Genomic DNA, 23,426 nt, shown 5'->3' on the forward strand with positions numbered 1-23,426 from the left:
ACTCACAGGGGGTGACTTCTTCTTCCAATATTTGAGGCACTGCAGCCTTAGCAGGGTCATCCCCACTTTGTCCCGCGTTGTTTTCCAGGCTGAGGGATTTCCCATCCCCCAGGACCTCACATAAATGCTCAGCAAATCTGCAAACTTTTACCTGGGGGTAAGAGATTGGGTCACCGTTCTTTCCCCTAATGATGGTAATAGGTGTGGCGCTGCACGTTACCTTTTTGATGAAATTAAAGGGTGATTATAACACAGTAACACACACACACCTACTCGACACTTGTTTCATGCGTAATCTTTATTTTATGCACGCTTTTGATGCTTCTATAATCATGCCACCCAAGACGCATTCATGCTGATTCGGCTCAACTTGGGACGGACATCAATCCTACAAAGCATTTTCTGAAATTAAACCACTCATAGACATTCTAATTCATCTATTTTTAAACAAACGAAAATGTTTTATGACAATCACTACTCTATTTTGCGACATTAATTGAAACGTGGTGTATGCAGTCTGCAGTATCGTTTAAGCTATGAGTATCTAACATGTCCACCACGTGACAGTGTTATGACCGGTAACCTGTGTCAATTGTATACAATTTGAGTACTCGGTGTGTTACCATGGATGTGAGGCGCATGTGCAGCAGAACAGTGATCTTAAAATTCCAATATTCCCACATCATTTCTGCCGGCATTCCACAAACACATTTTCATTAATGCACGCGTGTTTTATGCCCTACTTTGATTGGTAAACAGTGAACGGGGCTTGTCGAGTGTCATCAGGAATGGAGAATTAAAATGCACTTGTGCAGACTCCCGCCTCCATAAGCGCAGGACAGAAATTTAACCAAGAGAGGACTGCGTCGTACATTCGTTGCATACAGGAATATATCTCGCCATGCGCCGCCAATATCATTTTATTAGGAGGAGTAACACCACCAACTGATTTAAGTCGCTTGGCCCAAAACCATACTCAAGCCGCCACTTGAACTGCAGGGCCACCTGCCTGCAGTGGTCCAGATCACTTCCGAACAACCTGCATGTCTTGACTCTCAGACACCACCCTTCCATCCAGTGTCTCGATCTGTTTGATCAGCACCTGCTGCGAGGAGTACCCTTGAAACTGCGGTTTGGTCTCAAGTGGAGACGGCGACGGACCTAGACACAAAGATACGTGCCACAGATTAGATGCACGTGTGCACAGAGTGCACACAACAAAGACAAAAATCCCCCGTATAGCCTTAACAGACTGCAGGGGCAAGTGCTGTTCGCGTGCACCTATGAAGGTCGGCACGGCACACGAGGGGGTGGGTGGCCAGCACCACGCCCAGCCGCCTTTGTCTCCCCAGTGGTGATGTTTACACACCGCACCAAGTACTCACTTGCGGCTGAGTCGACCTAGGAGAGGCCCAGGACCGGCGAATATCTGAACCGTTTTATTATCATCATTCATATTACATTTTTCTGTAAAGTGATGTTGAGATGTTAATTTCAGGAAAAGAAAATAAACAAAATGAAGATTGATTAATTTACAAGCAAATAAAAATGTGCGCGATGGGTGGTGTTAACTCACTGTATTCGGAGACAGTCGATCCAATCGTGGTTTTGGTGATCCTGAAATCAAAAGCCGAAGATTATTTTGATGTAAAGCAGGCGCCGTCGTTCAAACTCCAGTCCTCGCGACCCCCTGACTGAGCGCTTTTCTGCCACCACCGATATTTCCAATCCAAGTGACCACAAAGTTGCACACACACAACCCTGACGATGGTTTGCGAATCATGGAGAGCTGCACGGTGGGCGAAGGCTGCCGTGAGGACGGGAAGCTTGAGAGGCACCCGTTCACAGCGTGCACTCACAACTGGAACTAAGTGCCCAAATTATTGATGGCCACCTAAGCAGTCTCAGTGACAAAATTACTTTCCTATCATCGCAATATATTATTAACCGCAACCGCAATCGAATATGACATGTACACGAGTCGATATATTATTGCAGGGGCAACATCAACATCTGTCAGTTTATTCTGTTACCAAATAGTTCAGCTGACAACCCCGTACTTATTATGTACTATAGAGGATCAATGCTCATGCTGAGTGCCTTAGTAAACACAGCATTTGCATGGCATTTACTGTACACTCGTAATTTGCTTCCCTCCTATTCATTTCCCAACCCACTGCATCATCCTGTTTCCTCCCATGCCGCTTGGCAGCATTTCTCTCTCTCTCCCCTTGGCCATACATAACATTCAATATCGAGAAACATCATCGTGAAACCAGAGCAGAGGATAATAACAATTCAGCTCCGTGGTTGTAGATCAACATTTTTTATTAGAATAATGCTCGAATTGAAGCTTGTCGTGACTGCAGGAATCCATAATTATTATTTTTCGTTTTATTTGTATACCTACATGACTTTACCCAAAAAAAACAAAGAGTGTAGTCATAATGCTCCTTGTTAACCCAAGGGAAGCTCAATGAGTCATTCGACTCCTTCTGAGGAATTATCCTGCATTGGACAGATTGACCAATTGCTGCATTCCTGAGTGTTTGAATGGTGAGAGGAATCCAGATTAACCCAGAGAAAAGCCACAAACGCTTAGCGGGTAACTCTTAAAGCGCCGAACACATATATTCAATATAATCTATGAGAGCACCGCCGTGGCCTGGCCACCTCGCATTTCTTGAATTGCTGGTTTGCATGACAATCTCCAACTCGGTGTCATGGCCAGCCCATTTGGAAGCAGCTACCTGCCCTCCTCGCCCTCCAGGAGCTTGCGGTAAGCGATGATCTCCATGTCAAGAGCCAACTTGACATTCATGAGCTCCTGGTAGCTGCGGTGATGGCCGGTGAGCTTGTTCTTCTGCTCCATGATGGTCACCTCCAGCAGCTGCCTCTTCTCCGTGAGTTGCCTCATGCTCTCCTTGCCCTTTTCCTCAGCAAGAGCAATGGCCCTCTCCAGCGCCAAACACTGTGCCACGACAACACAACAATGGCCCTCTCCAGCGCCAAACACTGTGCCACGACAACACAACAATGGCCCTCTCCAGCGCCAAACACTGTGCCACGACAACACAACAATGGCCCTCTCCAGCGCCAAACACTGTGCCACGACAACACAACAATGGCCCTCTCCAGCGCCAAACACTGTGCCACGACAACACAACAATCATCATCGCCGCCATCGATCATTATCAGGGTCATGGTCAACCCTAAACTGCATCCACGGGACGAACCATGGCAGTGGATGTGAATACCCTGATGCACGAAGAGAAAATGTAAAACTCTTCAGTAGTCATTTAAACAGACCGTACAATATATAACGACGAAATGCCTGACCCACAAAAACAACGGAGACATCACAGCGATGATGACACACTCCGCTCCTCTGGATGCGGCTATCTGGCTCGACCACCTGAATGTGAAATAGCAGTTGTTGCTCTGCATCTACATCAGCAGCCGTACGAAAGAAGAAGAATCATCACTTCCCTGATGTAATTTTACACGTAGGCATTCACAATCAATATTATGATTCATGATAATAATAATAAATAGGTTACATTGCGTATGCCCATTTTCTTTACTAAGATCCCCAACCACCCGACACAGCCAATCAAATCAAAGTTGTCAAGCGGGCAAACATTCCAATCGATTTGGTTTTTTTTCTTTCAGCAAACCGGAAGAACGTTGATAAAGTGAGCACAATTTTGACGTTTCACTGGAGATGGCATCCAGCATCATCGGGTGTTTACAAAAGTTCAGCTCACCACAACCTCCTTATACGAATGACATATTTGACACAGTCACATTTGGCTCTGAATCTTAATTGGAACGCCCGTCGCTTCTATTGTGTTACGATCAAGTGAAAGCACTAACATAGCAGCATGCACAGAGGGCTTCTTTACGTAATATCTACAATCAAAATTGTACAGCCTTTTGTCAATGTGGCATACCGCTGGATAAAGGCTGTAATCGGTCACGAGGGGGTCGTTTGCACGCACGTCACCACTCCGGCCAGTGCGGGTTGATGAGGGCAAAGGCCCTGGACAGGTTGGTAGATCCTCAATCGCCGTGGCTGACAACGGCACTCGTGGTAGTTTGAGGGTTCACGGCGCAGCACCCCAAACAGTGGACCGCTGCTCCAACCCCCCCTCCCCCCCCCCCCTACTTTACATAATGAGGGCCAGGACACACAAACAAACAAAAAAGAAACGATGCCATTTTCCAGCAGCACAATAATACGAACGCACGCAGAGGCTCAACAGTCAAGACCCCTGCGGTACAATGACACACCTGTTGCTTGAGAGCCTCCAGTTCTGCTTTGTAGCGCTGCATGTTGCGGCGCACCTCGCTAATCTCAACGGTCACCAGTCTCATGTCGTCGTTGATCTTGACCTCGTTGTTCCTGTTCGCGTCCAGCTGGGTCGCACATTTACAAAATTAAAGGTGAGTTGTTGTTGTTTTTTTTTTATGAAACCGACAACGGTCCACATTCCCCTTTCGTTTTGCCCCCTTTCACGTGGTCACGCTGTGCCGTGATTTTTGTTGTTGTTGTGGTATCCGGTCGTTGGAATCTCCACGCATGTCGTTGCAAGAAAATGTTTTTGTTTAAATGACAAAACTGAACTGACTCAATTCGTGAGGACGCCGGTTAATATTTGTCCATTGTGGGGTGACCGTGTCCCCCTGCTGCTATGGCGTTATCTCCCTCTAGGTGGCACTTAGGTAACAGATTTTGTTTGAAATCAAACACGACAAACTCTACAGAGGCGTTTTCAATCAATTCTAATGTTACTGTGTTATGTTGAGGATAACTGAAGAGGGGTAAAGCGAGTTATACTGGTAGGAACCTCCTGGTGACACCAGCCCACAGGGGATTATTGTGTCCGTCCGTCGTGCATCCAAAAATGGGAAAGGTGGGGCTGGGTGGAGAGGGTGGGGAGGGGCTTGGTGGGGAGGGTGGGGAGGGGCTGGGTGGGGAGGGGAGGGTGGGGAGGGGCTGGGTGGGGAGGGGTGGGGAGTGGAGGGTGGGGAGGGGCGGGTGGGGAGGGTGGAGCTGGATGGGGGGTGGAAGGGGTGGGGCTGGGTGGGGAGAGGCTGGTCACCCCGTGGTGCCCTTATAAAACTCAACATTTAACCTACTCATGCTGGCTTGTGCCCGCCCTCAGTCGGGCATATTTGCGGACTACACCACGTGGTGCCGCCGTTGACCCTGGCCATTGACCGAGCAACCCAACGTTCCTACCAGCTCCCTCCGCAGGAATGTGTTGTTAATCACCAAAAGTGTGGATATGGATGCATGCATTTTTTGTTTACAGAATTTTCAGAAAAACGTCACAAAGAGTACTATTTTTGTGGGTTCTCAACCATGATCATCCTCCGGATAGATTGGTCTCCAGCACGCCAATGTCGAATTTCCACCGTTGAGACTCTTGTTAGGCATTTTCTGCATAAATAAAGTTAATTTTCCGTTATCGTCATTGTCGTTTAAGCCGCACATTACCTTGGTCTCGAACGAGATCTTGAGCTCCTCGCGGATGCGCCCCGCCTGCTTCATGTACTGCTCGCGCACCTCGGCCAGGTACGTGTCCAGATCAAGCCCCGGTGAGGAGTCCACCTCCACCACGACGTCCACCTTCACCATGCGCGCCTCCAGCTCGCGGATCTCCTGCATGCACCCGCACGGTCACCCTCCTCATTGCAGCGGCAGCCAGGAACAAATTCCGGTATCCTCACCACAACCACCCCCCCAGAGCGCCGGAGCAAAAAAGACCCCCCACTTCCTCCACTTCCTCCTCCATCCCATTTATTTTCAACAACAACGGCCGCAAATTCACCACTGACGGTGACATCGCCACAGTGCTTGTGCCAGGCTAGGTGCACATTGAGGCGAAGTAAAATGTCGAACGATCGCCCGCAGGTCGACTGGGCGGACCCAGGAGCTGTGGGTTAAGCGACCGAGGTGAATGGCAACGCAGGTGGTACGTCTGCCAGTGTCTCCTTATACAGACACGCACAGACATTGGATGCACACCCCAATGCAAACAACAAACTACGTGTACTTTTCAACCAATATTTCGCTTTAAGCAACGGCCAGATGCACACTACCGTATACTGTAATCAACACGAATTCCTTTAGCACTTGTATAATAACGAAAACTGTATAATCGATTAAGTGTTATCAATTGCGACATTCACAGCACACATAGTAAAATATTAAAATGTATATCGATTCGTATTTTTCTTTATATGAAGCAAATGAAACGTATACAATTTTTGTTGGCCCATTGACAAATGTCTCATTTGCCTTTTCCAATACCCCTGAAGTCTGGCTCTGCCGCATAGGTGGAGTTTAACTTCTATATTTGGGGGGTAGCAGGGGTTCGCTTTGTCCCGAGCTCGCGGGTGCACATTATTAATTTATCTTAATTGTAAACTACTGAAAATAAATTAATAAAGTTGTCCAGTTTAGGACGGGCGTTACCCCTGCCCCCCCCCCCCCAAACTCCGTCCATGTTCTGGTGGCAGCAGCGGCAGAAGCCTGGCCTTAGTGGACTGGGCACCCAGGCACAGCTGTCCAGTGAGTCTACATCCTTCGTGACCTTTGCTTGGAATGTGCCCCAATTATTGTTTGTTTAACCTACTTTATAATCCCAGCGGCCAAATGACACAAAGCACAGACGCGTGTGGGGCAGTCGTAATTTAGCGGTACAACAATGGAATATTGAATTCATCCATACGGAGGTTTGAGTGTTGCCACCAACCCATGTGCCTGATCTTGTCCAGGTTTTCCATTTTACCACCACGTCAAACAACGAATTTATGGAACTCGACAAACGTCCCCGAAAATGACAGAGTCTTAAAACTCAATGAGGCTTTGCCTGGGCAAATAAAGATAATTATTATGATTGCTATTCCTAATATATTGTTTGCAGGTGAGTATAGCTTTCGTCGAGTAAGAGAGCAATTATCAGAATGATTAACTGCAGATTGATGAATGTAAAGTGGGTCGTAATGTACCCATGCCTGTTGATTGTAGACAGTGCTCAGGATTATCCACTGTGGTCTATTGTTAGGCACCCTGACGTAGACATGTGGAGTAAATATTAAGCGCTCTTCGAATGCTTTAATTTGAATTTCAAATATGAAATGGTATATTATTGTTGTTACACCTAAAATGGTCAAAACTTTTCTTCTTAACTTCGGTAGCACTTTGTAACCCCTTCCGAAAGCTGACGTGGTGGATATTTCATTCGGCACTCTGCACTATGCACGACGAATGACAACTCTCATTGTTCAAGTTGTGGATGTTGCTATGAGTATTTAGTGTGTAACTCTGCCATGTATTTATAGGTTGCACCATGTGCTATTCGGCATGATATCCGACGTTGCGCTCCACATATGCACCGCTGGAAGTTTCTTCAGGAAAATAATTTTCTCCATGAATCATAAACTCGTTAATGCACTTGCAGAAAAATCTCACCAACATCTTTAGCGAATTCTCGGACATCATGCCGTACAACCCGAAAACACAAAACTAAACTAATTTTTATTTTACCAGGTAAGGCTCACTGAGCTATATTGCTCTTTTATCAGGAGCAACCTGGTCACAAATGATAGCTCAACGAAGTGGTTTATTCACCTGGAAATTTATGGAAGTCAAATACTCGAAACGTATGTTTCTGAACGTGGAGGGAAAAAACCTCAGGGAGAACATGCAAACTCCAAATATACAGGCATGAAAGTCGGAATCGACCCCATGACCTTGTGTATACCAGAAAAGGTAGGTAACATCCCTCCACCGTGACGGACAGCTATACAGCATGACGGTGAAACGCAGCGCAGGGGTGTTCGATATTTACCCTTTCGTAGACCTTTCGGTAGAAATCGATGTCGTCAGTCAGACCAGTCAGCCTTGCCTCCAGCTCCACCTTCTGCATGTACACCTGGTCTGCCTCCTGTCCATCGCGTAGTGTGTGGAGATAAGGGAGACGACCATCAGGATAGTCAGCTTTGCTGAATGCACACTCAGCAGGAGCTGGATGGACTTTAGACTCAACCAAAAGACTACTGATAAGGCTCTCGCTGGCAAGAGAAGGCCGCACACACACATTTTGTTGTATTGTACACTATGCTAGATACGCCCTTTCAAAAGCGCCTATTTTGATATACTGTACACCACTGACAAATATTATCCAGGTTTCACTTGAAAATAAAATTTAGTTGTAAGTGGACTCCCAGCTATATATTCCGTTTTTGTATGTGTGTGCGCGTTTGTCCTGAGAGCTTCTGCTGGACTACTCCGCCAATTTCAATGAGGTGTCATTTCAAAGCTTAAGGCCGTTGTGTGTGTAACATGAGCCCAAGCTGTGACCTCACTGGGAAGTGCTATTGGCTTCCCTGGTCTATGACCCCCAAGCACCCCCAAGACAATCCAAACGGACCACTGAGAAGATCGGGATATCACACGCTCTGGCTAGTGGGAAATACAACAAGGAGTTGGGACCCCACACTCGTTTGTATCACGCCATCATCCAGATTGGGTTAGTCCGACGCAAAGTGGAAAGTTAGCTGGATTAGTTGCCTCACCATATTTCTTAAACAAAAACAACCTCGCGTCGAGAACTGTGCCTCAACGTGTCTAAGCCAGTGATGCAGTAAACATCGCCAATGTCATCGCAGCACCGACCTGTTTGAGGACGACAAATTCATTCTCAATTTGAGTGCGCTCCCTGATCTCAGTCTCATACCTGCAAAGACAATTTAAAGTCACGTCAATGCATTAGCCTACAGCAGCATCATTCATCGAGTAAAAGATGACAATGATGTATTTTATGTTCACGTAGGACTGACCAATGGCCATTGGACAAACTCTGCCTCTCTGTGTACTGACCAAAGCATCACTGGGGACATGTATGCTATGGCCCACAGTATTGGTAACTTTATATCTAGCGGAAGTTTGAAATTCACTACTGACAAAATGATGTCAAATCTTGACACTTCCTGGGGTAGGTACGTTATGAAGGTATAGGAGCGATCCCGGGTGTTTGTTTAAAATCCTCTGTAAATTTACGATGCACAATATCTGGAAAACTTCACCCCCGATTAGCAGGTTTGGCTATGTACGGTGTGAAAGTTCAACATTCATATATGCATACATAAGTGACTTGATTTAGGTTTGCGTTAAGGATCCTGTCTTCATTTACTATGCAAAATACCGTACTGATTCAATTGTCTTGTGACCATTTGACGACCTTAGAAGGTCTACCTAGCCATCCCGAAACTATCTGAGGCACAGCTTGGCGACACTACAGAGTGTGAGTTCGCACGGATGGACTCACTTGATCTTCATTTGCTCCATATTGATGTGCGCTTGCTCCTGATCGTTTGCCAGGCGCCTCTTCTCTTCTATCAGAGCCTGGATCTGGCGCTTGAGCAGGACCTCGTACTGAGCGCAGAGGTTGTCCAGCTGCGAGTCCTGGCCGCTGTGGATGCGCATTCTCTTCAGACTGACCTGCAGCTCCTTGTTCTTCCTCTCCAGAATGCGCACCTGGGAGGTTTCACGTAGGATACGTCGATCAAGAGATGTGAGCCATGCGGCTCTTAAGTCGGGTGCAACCGCAACAAACAAAATTTGTATTCTTAGCTCTTTCGGTAAAGTCACGTTAAAGGGAAACAATAAAATAATAAAATATTTTTTATCGACAAAATATATAAATATATGATATATATGAAATATATTTATATATTTTATTCATATATATTTATATATTTTATTATTTTATTGTTTCCCTTTAACGTGACTTTACCGAAAGAGCTAAGAATATGAATTACTGCAGTCACAAAAGCTTTAAATCAAAATTTAAACAACATTTCAACACGGAACATCCCAAAGCGATGACGCGCAACAGAAACGTCCTGGAATAAACCAGCAGATATTCCATACAAAAATGCCGCGTTAACCTAGAGTGCATGCGCGCGTGTGGTTAAAGGACTCCATCCATCCGCCTCGACAGACTTCATATGCCAACATTGATCGTTGTTGTGAAATTGATCGGCTCCTAGACTTGCGCCAGCCATGTAGTGTAGGAAATGAAGGGGGCCGAGCCCCCCACCCACGGCCACTGCTGAAGGCTCAGCCCCCCTGCTAAAGTAATTTGATGAACATTCTGTTTGCAGTAGTTGGAGGCGGCTAGGCAACGTGATACAATTAGTACAATAGGGCAATATGGCGTTGTAGTCTTTCCTGTATGTCTGCGCGGAAATAAATTGCCTTCATATAAATACGCGATTAAATACATGCAAATTTTTGCATCACTTAACCTCATCGCTTTCTCTCTCATCACTCTCTCTCTCGATGCAGTCGTGTAAATTCAAGATGCGATTCGCTGAGAACCAAAATCGCGGATAGCAAGTTGGTGAATAACGAGGGAATACTGTACATTGGACTTCTTTCGCACCATACTTAGTCAACCGCAGGCAAAATAATAAAACATGCGGGTGCGAGAGCTAGAGCAAAACGCACCATTGACAAACGCAGATCGCATCGTGACTCGTTACTTAGCGTTCAAAATGTATTGCAAGTGTTATTCTTGGTTCTTTTAGGTAAAGTCACGTAGAAGGGAAACAAGAATATGAATCTTCTTTGGTTCTTTCGGTAAAGTCACGTAGAATGAGAATAAAATAATAAAAAAACAATAAAATTCTCGCGACGTTTCGGCCACAACACAAGTGGCCTTCTTCAGGTGAAAGGAACAAACCTGTCGGGATGACAGAGCTACAGTGAACGCTGCTAAGATTCGCAGCGTCGTTTAAGCTTGTTGAGAGAAGTGAGGCACCTTGACAAAGGGGTTTACATATCAAAGTCACGAAAGCTTTAAATTAAAAAAAACGTATTGCAGGTGCTTAACACTGCGTCGTACCTCCTCTGAGATTCTCTATGCCTCCGCCGGTTAAACAAGAATTGACCTCCCCTAGGTAGACTCAGCCTTACATTTTCACCTGGCGCGGTGCATATACATCAGCTGCTGGGGATGGTGGTTGTCAGACAGCCTCGTGTGCCGTAGGTCTTCATAGGCGCTCACTAACAGTACTTGCCCCATCAGTCTGTACAGACTATATGGGGAATCTTGCTTCTATTTTGTGCCATTGTATATATCGTATGAGTTCGTCACCACCACCATCATCATCATCCCATCTGGCTCGCTAGAATGAACACGAGCTGGTGAAGCTACATCACTTGGTGGCAAGTCATAGTATCTGGGAAATTCTCTCAAGAGTCTCAAGGTTCATCAATTACATTTTTGAACAATGTATTTTCCCCCTTCAAATTATCCTTTTGCATGCGGCAGAAAACATTTCCAACGGTTAGGAATTCATGACACTCAACAGGTCCATGCAGCGTGGTTCACCAACCCACTTAGCTGTAAAAGATTTGCCAACCCTGCACACTTAGGCGGTAGGCTGCCAATTTTTCAACGTTTTTACCGCATACTGATTTCGCAAAGCAAAAGAAAACGCGTCATTATCTCCTCCCCCCCCCCACCCCCTTAGAACTTTTTTGAAAGCGGAATGATTCGTTTTGAAAATCCATACGCAGTAAAGCAGTTTTAAACGATCAGCAGCCGGGCGCTTACATCGGTAGGTGTGACAAGTCTGCCGTAATAACATCTTCCAGGCACCTCAGCTACGCGTTGAGCCACCAACCATTGCCCTCCAACGCGCTCGATTGCAGGTGTGCTACCAAACGGACTTATCTCCAACATAGGAACATGGAATTTCCACGAATGACCGAGAACCACAAACGGACGTCAGCATTGCCCATTGCTCATCAGAGCGTAGGGAAAAAAATTTTTAAACTATAACATCCAATTAACAACCTTTATAAGTGAATTCTGCACAACAGCCTTTTCCAATGTTGTCGTGCAGCAAGCTCCATCCAAAAGCCTGGATTCACATTTGACAACGCGCGCTCTCTCTCTCTCTGTAACCCGCGCGCCACTCACATTCTGGATGTAGTTGGCGAAGCGGTCGTTGAGCCCCATCAGTTGATTCTTCTCCATCTGCCGGACCTGCTGCAGCTTGTCCACCTCGGCCGAGTTGCCAGACGACATGCCGGACGAGATGTACGCCGAGCCCTGGACGGTCGTGGTTGACGTGGACGAGTAGCCTCCTCCGCTCCCTCCCGCCGCTGTCATCGCAAACGGACTCCGCTGGTCCTGTAAACCCATGCGCTCCATCGGGGACTGGAGCGAAGAAACGACCCCGGATGAGGACGAACTCTGCATCATGCTGGAGTAGGACATGCTGGACGGTTCACTGAGCCGAAGGAGTATAAGCTTGGCTTCGCACGAAGGGGGCGAGTTTGTTTCTGGTGGGCTTGGTGTGCACGCACACACGTTGCGACCGGCACAGACGACTTGGTACAAAAGCCCAAAGCGCTGCTATATTGCACACACGCACATATATATATACCTGCATCACCGTCAGCCCACACACCCTCCTAACACACGATCACAGAGTTCTATTGGGTGGGCGTGGGCGAGGCGGTGGGTGCTGTTAATGATTTAAAGGTGGGATGGAGTTTACTCTCTCTCCTTCTCAACAAACGGCAAACCTTTCGCAACACGTACCACTCATTGAGGACTCAAGCGAGGTCGATGTTTGCACCCGAGTTAAACAGTAACCTCGAATGTTTGACGAACCCAACCTCCCACGCAACCAACGCCCTTGGGGTCCGGGCGGCGCGTGCGTTTAGGGTTGGTGGCCCGCGATGTGGTGGGTGGGTGGGTGGTTGGAGGGGGCAGGGTGCAGACACATTAAATACTAGCGCTCAGGTGGGACACCTCCCGCACTCTCGTTGAGCTACCCGAGCTGCAAGCAAGCACGTTCAGAGGTTCTCCTGCAGCAACCTCCACCACCACCATGAGCCAGAGCGTGAGATCGTCTCGGGGCACGCACGTGTCCACCAGCATGTGGAACCGCAGGGGTGGATCGCCGCCGCCGCCTCCACGGCGCGCCACCTCGGTCGTCTCGTCCTCTCGCGAAGTCAAAATCTCGAACGCGGCGAGCGTCTACGGCGGCGCTGGCGGCCGTGGGTCGCGCATCTCCCGGGCGTCGTCGTTCTCGGCGGTGTCGACCGGCGGCCTGGCGGGCAACGAGAAGGAGGAGCTGCAGGGTCTCAACAACCGCCTCTCGGGGTACCTGCAGCGCGTGCGCACCCTGGAGCAGGACAACAACAAGATCGAGCTGGAGATCGCCGAGCTCATGAGCCTGAGGAAGGGCGGGCCGCACGACTGGGCCAAGTGGGATGGCATCTTCAGGGCACTCCGAGAGGAGGTTTGCGTGCCTGCTTGCTTGCTTGCTTGTTCGACTGCACGGCTACGGTCGTGTTGGGTTGGGGCGTGGGGGGGAGCATCTGTGCACGGTTGTTGCGGGGATCTTAAGGTTGGCAGAGGTTGAATCTGCTTTTACTGATCATGGGTGGATGCGGTTTTATTCAGGCGCATGATAATGCACTGATATACATAATAACCATTTGTATAGAGGACATGGATGTGTCTTCATTCCAAAAAATATACACCAGTATTTTTGTATTTCCCACATTTTTTTTGCAAAATAATCACGTTTGTATAATACACGTGTGCGAGTGAGTTACATTTCAAGGAATAGAGTGCCCTGTGCACTGCCTGCTCCCCAGATCTTCATGCTGACCATGGACACCACGAAGCTGGAGCTGGGGATTCAGAACACAGACCTGGCACGGAGTGACTACTATGAGAAGTAAGAGTCGTCTTCTTTGGTTCTTTCGGTAAAGTCACGTAGAATGAGAATAAAATAATAAATTGATAAAATAAAATAACACAATAATATTCTCACGACGTTTTTATTATTTTATTCTCATTCTACGTGACTTTACCGAAAGAACCAAAGAAGATGAATCATTGCAGTCACGAAAGCTTTAAATCGAAAAGTAAGAGTCGGTGTGCCTTCACTTGAATGCAATTCCTGCAACACTGCCTATCAATGCAACGCACCTGCACTAAGAGATTAAATGTTTAGTTTTATTGTACTAAATTCGAACGTCCACAGACGCTTATATGACGCTCGATACATAGGGCATTGTTTCTATGTTATGAAAAGTGAGCGGGTTTGGGCAGGGCCGCACGTCTTTAGAAGAGTCGGCGGTCAACAAATGACAACAGAGATGCGTAGCAGCCAATGAACGGAGCTCGTCCGAGAGTACCCAGGAGATGGAGCAATGACATCGGCTCGGTGTCCAGGTGCTCGCGAGATCGTCACGTTGACGGTGCCTTCGGGGAGGCCTTCGTCCGGCAGTGAATCGATCATGGACAATGACGACGACGATGATGACAATGACGATCAAACACCGGCGTCTTTGCAGGTGGGAGACCGAGCATGCCATCCGAATGGCAGTGGAGGCGGACATCCAAGCTCTCCGCAAGATGATCGACGACACCAACGTGGCGCGCCTGAACCTCGAGAGCCGGGTGGAGGCTCTCAAGGAGGAGCTGTCCGTGCTGCGGTACACCCATGCCGAGGTGCACCCCCTGCTCCCCCCGTCCGTTCACCTCATCCCGCGTTCCAGCATGACATTATGATTAAGTACACGACTACATAGCTTACAACAACATAGCTTACGACTACATAGCATACAACTACATAGCATACGACTACATAGCTTACGACAAGATAGCATACAAGATAGCATACGACTGCATAGCATACGACAACATAGCTTACGACAACATAGCATATGACAACATAGCTTACGACAAGATAGCATACGACTACATAGCATATGACAAGATAGCTTACGACAACATAGCTTACGACTACATAGCATACGACTACATAGCTTACGACTACATAGCTTACGACAACATAGCTTACAACAACATAGCATATGACAACATAGCGTATGACAACATAGCATACGACTACATAGCTTACGGCTACATAGCTTATACCAACATAGCATACGACTACATAGCATACGACAACATAGCATACGACTACATAGCTTATGGATACATAGCTTATACCAACATAGCATACGATTACATAGCATACGACAACATAGCATACGACTACATATCTTACGACAACATAGCATACGACTACATAGCATACGACAACATAGCATACGACTACATAGCTTACGACAACATAGCATACGACTACATAGCATACGACAACATAGCATACGACTACATAGCTTACGACAACATAGCATATGACAACATAGCGTATGACAACATAGCTTACGACAACATAGCATACGACTACATAGCTTACGGCTACATAGCTTATAACAACATATCTTACAAGATAGCATACGACAACATAGCATACGACTACATAGCATACGACTACATATCTTACGACAACATAGCATACGACTACATAGCATACGACTGCATAGCTTACGACTACATAGCTTACGGCTACATAGCTTATAACAACATAGCTTACGACAACATAGCGTATGACAACATAGCATACGACTACATAGCATACGACAACATGGCATATGACAACATAGCGTATGACAACATAGCATACGACAAGATAGCTTATGACAACATAGCATACGACAACATTGCAGTGTTACATTATAGACGTGCTATGCTGCTGGGGTTACGTGCTCCCAGAGGGCCATGCGGCCGATGGGTTGTGTCAGAAATACTTTTATGTCTTTTTTTTAGGGAAGACAGATATATGGAAACATTGCTTGTACATTGTTATTTATATTTACCACAACGACGTAAACATCAACATATTTGAATTAAATAGGTTGATGTTTACAGAGATCGTGGTTAAGTAAAAACAAAATGTCTAGATAGAAAACGAATTTCTTTATTTCTTTAGAACCGATTTCTTTTGTATTCAGTTTGCTGTCCTTCCCCCGAACCTCTGGTTAGCACGGTTGGCTACGTACGGCGCGAGAGAATTTCAACATGCATGAAAAGTGTGCGCTCCATGCTGCGTAAGAGCCAAAGAGGACACTTGAAGGATTTTTTTGGGGTGAAGTCTCGTGAAAAAAACCTCTTCGGCGTGTCCTTTCCCCTGCGCGTTCATTGGCCGCCCTGTGAGAATTCCAAATGGATTCCTCGTCTCGTGACAGAATAGGATAATTTAAGTAAATAACGGTTTAAAAAATGAGAGACAAAATACAGAAGTAAGTTGTCACCGTTGTGTGATACTGATGACGGTGACCGGACTGGAGATGACAAACTTCTCTCGAGCACCGGCATCGCTGTGAAGCTGTGTGTGGACCTCGGTGCTGCAGGAAGTGAAGAAGCTGCTCGTGGAGATTTCCAGCTTCGAGGTCGGCTCGGTGGAGGTGGACAGCGGCACAAAAGACATCGATCTCAACAAGGCCCTGGCAGAGATCCGCAGGCAGTACGAGGATCTCTGCCGCCAGAATGCGGTACAGGTGGAGAGCAGCTACCTGGAGACGGTAAATATATAATACAATTATTGGTAATGATTAAAGTTACATTTTTTTCCTACGTCTGACGTTGACACATCATGTTTTGAATGTGTTGCATTACATAGCTTAAGGAAACGTATGTTTTTTTCCCCCTGCCTGGACAGTTTTTGCTGCTTTAACCCATCAGGAACATGGTTAGCTTTTTTAGCGTTACAGATTCACACACCCAACAACCCAATCACCCACCCACTCACCTCCCAATTCCACTGACCTACCCACCCACCGAGTCACACACTCAGCCACCCAAGCACCCACCTGCCTAGCTACCCCTACCCAGCTAGCCACCCTCTGACCCACCTAACTTCTCACGCGAAATTAGCTATACAGTAAATTCGATCTTGAGTGTTTTTTTACATGCATGTGCACATGCGTGCATGCTTGTATGCTCTGTCCTGCGCAGATTACCATCACCAACACCAAGGTCACTGAGAAAATGCAGGCGCTGGAGAAATACCGCGTGGAACTCAACGAACTGAGACGCACAACTCAAGTCCTCTTCCTGGATTTGGAGAATATGCGCTCCAAGGCAATTCCATTATGCACACACATCTTGTTTAGATCCTGCACTCAGCCCAAAGTACCCAGAGACAACAGCTTTATCCAAGCTTGCAAGGACGCGCTGTCGGTGCCCAGTATCGGACTCAAAAAGCCTTTGCCCAGCTCGCGTGCACACGCAGAGCATCAACGTTTCGTAACACTGTTCGACCGAACCTCACGTCACCACAGCCGCTACATCAATCGTCTGATGTATGGGGGGTGGCACGTGCCCCCCAATGATTCGATCAAAATCCCTAATTTCGATCGGATCATTGGGGTTTATTAATAATAAATCGGTGTAGCATATTATTACGTGCCAGGGACTCTATGAGATGATAAGACAATAGTCTGAGTCCATAATTGGCAAAAAAAAGTAACGGCAAAGCAGTTATAAGCGACTCAGAATTGTGTGCAGTTGCGTATACAGGACACGACTTCCATGAAGGCATTCACCTTCAGCGAGCGCGATGCCGATCACACCACGCGGTTCGAATTCGACCCTCGATCGATGGCTGCGCCATCGCCGCACACCCGTCGAATAAAAAGCAAGGGACAAGTCCTTACTTACTAACAACTCCTCTGTCATTTTTCATTGCTGGAGGGGTTGCCCCCCCCCCCCCACCTGAAAATCCTGGCTGCGCCATTGCCCCCAGGAGTACACGGAGCACATGGTGGGAACCACCGCAATAGATTGAAGATTCTGAGATTAAGAGGCGCATGACATGGACATGGAAGTCCTCTTCTTAATTTGTTCTCAAAACGGCACACCACAATTCAATTACAAAATGTTTGTATGTTGAACTTCTTTTGCACGTGGCCGGCCGTACTGACATCATATTTTAATCTTGACTTGAAGCTTTTTGGTTATTTCGGTAAAGTCACGTCGGTAGCCGCGATGTCTGCAGCAGACACCGTGTCTGCAGCAGACACCGCGGCTATCGCGATTTTCACGTGAAGCCGAACGCTTGTACATCATTAGACCTCCTTTGCCAGTACCAAAATGTAATAATTGGGTTTTTCCCCTTTTTTTCTGGCAGCAAAACTGAAACTTTTTTCAGTTTTCTGGCAACAAAACTGAAACCTTTTTCAGTCATTAACAAAACTGAAACCTTTTTCAGTTCTGTTGCCAGAAAAAAGGGGGAAAACCCTATTATTACGAACGCTTGTGTTGCGTTCGAAACGTCGTGATTTATTTTGTTTTATTTCTACCTTACGTGACTTTACCGAAAGAACCAAAGACATATCATATTTTTTAATTATTGGCTCCCTTATAACCTAAATGTAACCCTGTTAGCTACACCACCGCCTTAATATTCCACGTTCTTCAAGCACTGCTCACTCACAGCACTTGGCACGGCAAGCTGTAGATGTAATATTAATTTCGTTGTGGTTTGTGCACTGCACTACAAACAAAATTATTGTTTTGTTCGATTCTAACCATTGGTTAACATCAGTGGCAAGTGGAATCTGAACATATCTTTGGCTTCCCCTTGGCCAACTCGGCCTTCAACGGGTAGCACTTGTGGTATGAATAGATCAGCACTTAGGGTAGAAAGTCAGTTTGGCGTGGCAATGGCCATGCCACCCTTTCGCGTATGCTGTGCCATTTTGAATTCGTGCTCACTAACAACATTTGCCCTACCACTCTTTCATGCTAAACGGAGGTTCTCTGTGTGTGTGTCTGTGTTTTTTGTGTGTGCGCACACACACACACACACGTCGGCATGCGATTTCCCGTATGCAGAAACTGAGCCTTGAGAATGCCAATGCGGATATGTCGGCTCGCTACGAAATGGAGGTGTCGAGCCTGCGTGACATGGTGATCATGCTCGACAAGATCTTGGTGGACGTCAACATGGACCTGGAACGGCAGCGCTCCGAGTACGAAATGCTGACCAATGCCAAGATGCGTCTGGAGCAGGAGATCGCCTACTACAGCAGTCTGCTGGACCAGGAGGGTCAGATTTCTGTGGACGGCAGAAAGTGAGTGGCAGGAGGGACAGCAGTTGTGTACGCGAGTCGATGCAACTTCGTAACAAACCACGCAAACGCACGGCCGATCCAACATGCATGGCCGTTTAAAAGGAATATGCAACCTGAAATGAATTCCGATCTCTTATTGTAGTCATACGCACTGATGTTTTGGTTTTTCCCGGTTTAATTCATGTTGATGAGAAAAAAATACTTTAAATTTGCATTCAGGTATAATTTAGTTACATGACTGTGGGTGATAAGTCTGCCTGTATGTTTCTGGTTTATTATTCATTCTTTTTATCATACTTCTTCAGACGGCCTATCCGTGTAATTTCTAAATAGGATCCATTTATTTATTAAGTGGCATTCTTCTTGAATATTTTATGAAACGATATTCTCCCTGTTTCAGGGACCAATATGTATATACACAACAGGACCTAATTTCACGATTCACTTGACAAATATAAATGAAGACTTTTGAGATTTACAGATGCCACTTCAGCAAAAAGTTGGCATTTCATGTTCAGCAAAAATGTGTGGTATATTTAGAAAACTACCTATAAACCTAATTCACAATATATTCTAGGTTGAAGTGGTAATTACATGTATTCTAATTGTTAATATGTATTACAGCAGTGATGATGATGATGATGATTCCCCTCTTGCTTTTAGTTTTGGGTCAACAACAACAACCATTACCCACATCAAGCATACCAACTGAAGCAGCATATGCAACAGGTACAATAGCTTTTAGGCATGCAAATTTTCATCGATTTGTCAACAAAAGTAGATTGCTACATTTACAAATATGTGCATGGATTTGTGTGTGGGAAATTGTGTTTGTGTTTGACATTTGTAAATGGAATTTGAATCATGGGCTAACGGAGCAAAGTAACTGTAGAACCTGCAGTGACCAGCACAGTGAATTACGGTCAAACAATCTCCACCACATAGGGAGGCCCTCATCCAGTATGGTTAACTTTGACTGAATGTGTCAAACTGAATGTTTTGCTTTATATTGCTGTATTTGTCCAACACTGTTTAACATTGCTCTGACCTTTTTTTAATATCATGTGTATCGTGCTTTTTTTATCTTCCTATTTCGCCACGCCTCATGTGGGAGTCAGATGTTGGTCTCAATTGGTTCTCACCTGGTTTTTAATTAAGTAACCTGACCGATGTGTTTTGCTGTGTTCATCGTTTTCCAGGCACACCTCTGCTCTGGATTGCAGTCATACCAAGACAACGAAATTTAATTTAGCATTTTTTGTTGACATGAAAACATTAAAGTGGAGCATGCGCCCCCTAGCGTGGACAGAAATATATTATCACATAGGCCATGTCATGAATGAAAAAAAAAATAAGCCCCTTGTTCATCATGCTATACGGTGCATTCATTAAATGTGTGGCCAACTCCTTCACCACAAAGCTACTGTGGTGTTTTTTTCTTCCCCCAATTGATAATTTTTCCTTTGCTTTGTGAAACTGAAATGTGCTCCTTTAGCTGACTATCTCTCCAATATGGCATGCATGTGTGTGGCACAGACACAAACATTACAGCTTGTTTAAATACAAAATAAGATTGCTGTTTGCATATATGTGTCAATAAAGTTAGGATATATAATATATGTGGTGTCTCTTGTTGCCTCTCGTATAATTTAAGATGAATACAAATCGCACTCAAATCGCACTCTCCCTGGACTAGAGTGGGGATTAGTGTAAAGCGACACAACTTCAATCGTGTCACTCTGTGCACGAGGCTCCACAGAAGAAAAGCTTTTATTTCTGCTGTTGAATCACGTCCCTCTGTGCCAGGAGACAATCGGAGCTGCAGTTAGACAAGCGGAGTTGCAGTTAGACAAGCGGAGTTGCAGATAGACAATCGGAGCTACAGATCGACAAATAGAGATGCAGTTAGACAATCGGAGCTGCAGATCGACAAATAGAGATGCAGTTAGACAAACGCAGTTGCAGATCGACAAATAGAGTTGCAGTTAGACAAGCGGAGTTGCAGTTAGACAAACGGAGCTGCAGATCGACAAATAGAGATGCAGATAGACAATCGGAGTTGCAGATAGACAATCGGAGTTGCAGATCGACAAATAGAGTTGCAGTTAGACAATCGGAGTTGCAGTTAGACAATCGGAGTTGCAGATCGACAAATAGAGATGCAGATAGACAATCGGAGTTGCAGTTAGACAAGCGGAGTTGCAGATAGACAATCGGAGTTGCAGATCGACAAATAGAGTTGCAGATAGACAAGCGGAGTTGCAGTTAGACAATCGGAGTTGCAGGTAGACAATCGGAGTTGCAGTTAGACAATCGGAGTTGCAGTTAGACAATCGGAGTTGCAGTTAGACAAATGGGCTGCAGGTAAACAGGCGGTGCAGCAGGGTGACAAGTGGAGCTGCAGAAATTAAAATAAGCTGCAGAGGGTCAAACCGCGATGGATTGAAGAGTTTTATTTAATTAGATATTTTGTTTGTTTGTAGGTGTACTGACGTGATTTTTTTTAGTAGTAAATCATATTTGGCCTATCGCGTATAAATATATAGGAGACCAAATGCTCTAAACGAATGTCTCTAAATGTGGAGGGAAAAAACCGGAAGACCGAGTCAAAAAATCCACGTGACCACGGGGAAAACATTCGACACTCCAAATATACAGCAGGCTTCAGTTTCGCGTATCGAACCCATGTTCTGTATACCGGGCGAGGTAGTTAACATCTCGCCACCGTGATGTTGACTAACAAACACACACACACACACACAGAAAGATCCTTCGTATAGCATGAAACACTGGTGCAGCAAATGTTATTAGCGAGCACGAATTCAACATGGCACAGCATATGCGAAAGGGTGGCATGGCCACGCAGTGGCGTGGCCATTTCCTCCGATAATCCATGGCATAACGCGCTGGGCGCAAATATCTTCGTGGATTACTCGATCAATATCCCGAGTGCTTGCTTTTTAAATTTCGTCCGTACGAGCATCTGCTGCAAATGCGAGGGGCACTATTTATCACTTACACGGTAACTTTCAAATCAAACATTTGCCCAGAGTTTTGTAGCCGCAGTCAGAAAAAAAAGTTCAGTTTATTTTACTGCTGTTCCCGTCATTAAACTATAAACTCTCAGTCAACAACCCCGTTTGCCGTAAAGGTGCAACCCTTATCTGGGGGAAGTGTAACCTTGAAAGGGTCACGAAATCAGCCGAGCATGCCACTGCATTCCCATACACCACTTTCACTAAGAAACATCATTATATGACAAGATACACCACATCCAAGATGGGCAACGTCATTAGATTATATTTGAACCAATTTTATACTTTCATATATGGACCGACTGTTCACGCTTAACCCTTAGGCTAATACGACCACCACTAAACACCACGCTTCAATGCCACCCGCTGCACAACCCCCAGTAGCGTTACAATTAAATTACTTTTAAGAGAGACTTAAAGGCCCCACCTCTCTCACCTGGCTTTCAGGTGACCCTGAGGTTGACCTCGTGCCTGAAGAGTGATGGCCATTTGTGTCCGTGAAATATTACACGCATCACAAATTGTATTATCGTCTAAATCATGACTTAAAGCGTTCGTGACTGCAGGAATTCATATCCTTTGGGTCTTTTGGTAAAGTCACGTAGATACGCTCAAAGAAAATAACAAAAAAAACCTATCTACGTGACTTTACCGATAGACCCATAGAATATGCATTATCGTCATTAAAGTTGCCCGCGATGCACACAATTCAATGTTTCCCATTTAATGGGTACATCACTCAAGGCTGAAACGATATTTTGACACCCCTCAATCGTGCCATGCCACGTGTTGCCTCTTCTTTCCCTTGACCCACATTTAGGCCAGGCCTCGAAGGCTGGTGGACAGGGAAACCACCCAGGGTGAAAATTGCAAAGTTGTAAATGGTTGGGGAAATGTGCGAATGGTCACGAGAGAGAGAGATATACATTTGAGACAAGCACCACACTTACCCACTTCTGCTTAAGTCTGGTAAAGGATCAAAGAGTTTTGTTTGTCCCGGGCGCAACGTATGATCAGGCGGCCTCTCAGCACATGGATGGGTCGTCATATAGTAACCGTAAGCTGTAACGGACACCTGATCATAGGTCACTATCGGCCCCTTTGGAGAGGCAGCTCACACACACAACAGTGTACCCAACGTAATTATTAATCCAGGCAGATTAATCAAATGGTGGTACTGCCTTTCACTAATCTGCACCATTACAGAACGTGTGTAACAATCTTCACCTCTGCGGGTCTGAAGCACAGAGGCATACATGCTCGCAGACAAAAGCAATTGCTTCTCTTAAAATATATACACAAAAACGCTTACAGGAGGAGAAATTCTTATTTGAAGTCTGGACATTACTATTATT

General features: G+C 45.9%; 2 protein-coding genes across 2 annotated transcripts; one reads left to right on the plus strand and one right to left on the minus strand.

Moving 5' to 3' along the window:
- Positions 1-280: 280 nt before the first annotated feature.
- LOC116940866 (keratin, type II cytoskeletal 8-like) lies at positions 281-12,451 on the minus strand. Its single transcript, XM_032951164.2, has 9 exons — positions 12,006-12,451; positions 9,342-9,550; positions 8,690-8,750; positions 7,863-7,958; positions 5,504-5,668; positions 4,294-4,419; positions 2,751-2,971; positions 1,577-1,617; positions 281-1,161 (listed from the first exon to the last, which is right to left on the minus strand). The coding sequence occupies exons 1-9, from the start codon at positions 12,303-12,305 to the stop codon at positions 1,025-1,027; spliced, it is 1,356 nt and encodes a 451-aa protein (XP_032807055.1). The 5' UTR covers positions 12,306-12,451; the 3' UTR covers positions 281-1,024.
- Positions 12,452-12,821: 370 nt separating this feature from the next.
- Positions 12,822-20,653, plus strand: LOC116940867 (keratin, type I cytoskeletal 18-like). Its single transcript, XM_032951165.2, has 8 exons — positions 12,822-13,338; positions 13,700-13,782; positions 14,405-14,561; positions 16,313-16,483; positions 16,917-17,042; positions 18,798-19,036; positions 19,700-19,765; positions 20,236-20,653. Exons 1-7 carry the CDS (start codon positions 12,925-12,927, stop codon positions 19,746-19,748), a joined length of 1,239 nt encoding a protein of 412 aa, XP_032807056.1. The 5' UTR covers positions 12,822-12,924; the 3' UTR covers positions 19,749-19,765; positions 20,236-20,653.
- The last annotated feature ends 2,773 nt before the right edge of the window (positions 20,654-23,426 follow it).

Source organism: Petromyzon marinus, chromosome 10 (assembly GCF_048934315.1).
Source record: "Petromyzon marinus isolate PM22_M1 ecotype Great Lakes invasive population chromosome 10, UKy_Petmar_22M1.pri1.0, whole genome shotgun sequence".
NCBI classification, from domain to species: Eukaryota; Metazoa; Chordata; class Hyperoartia; order Petromyzontiformes; family Petromyzontidae; genus Petromyzon; species Petromyzon marinus.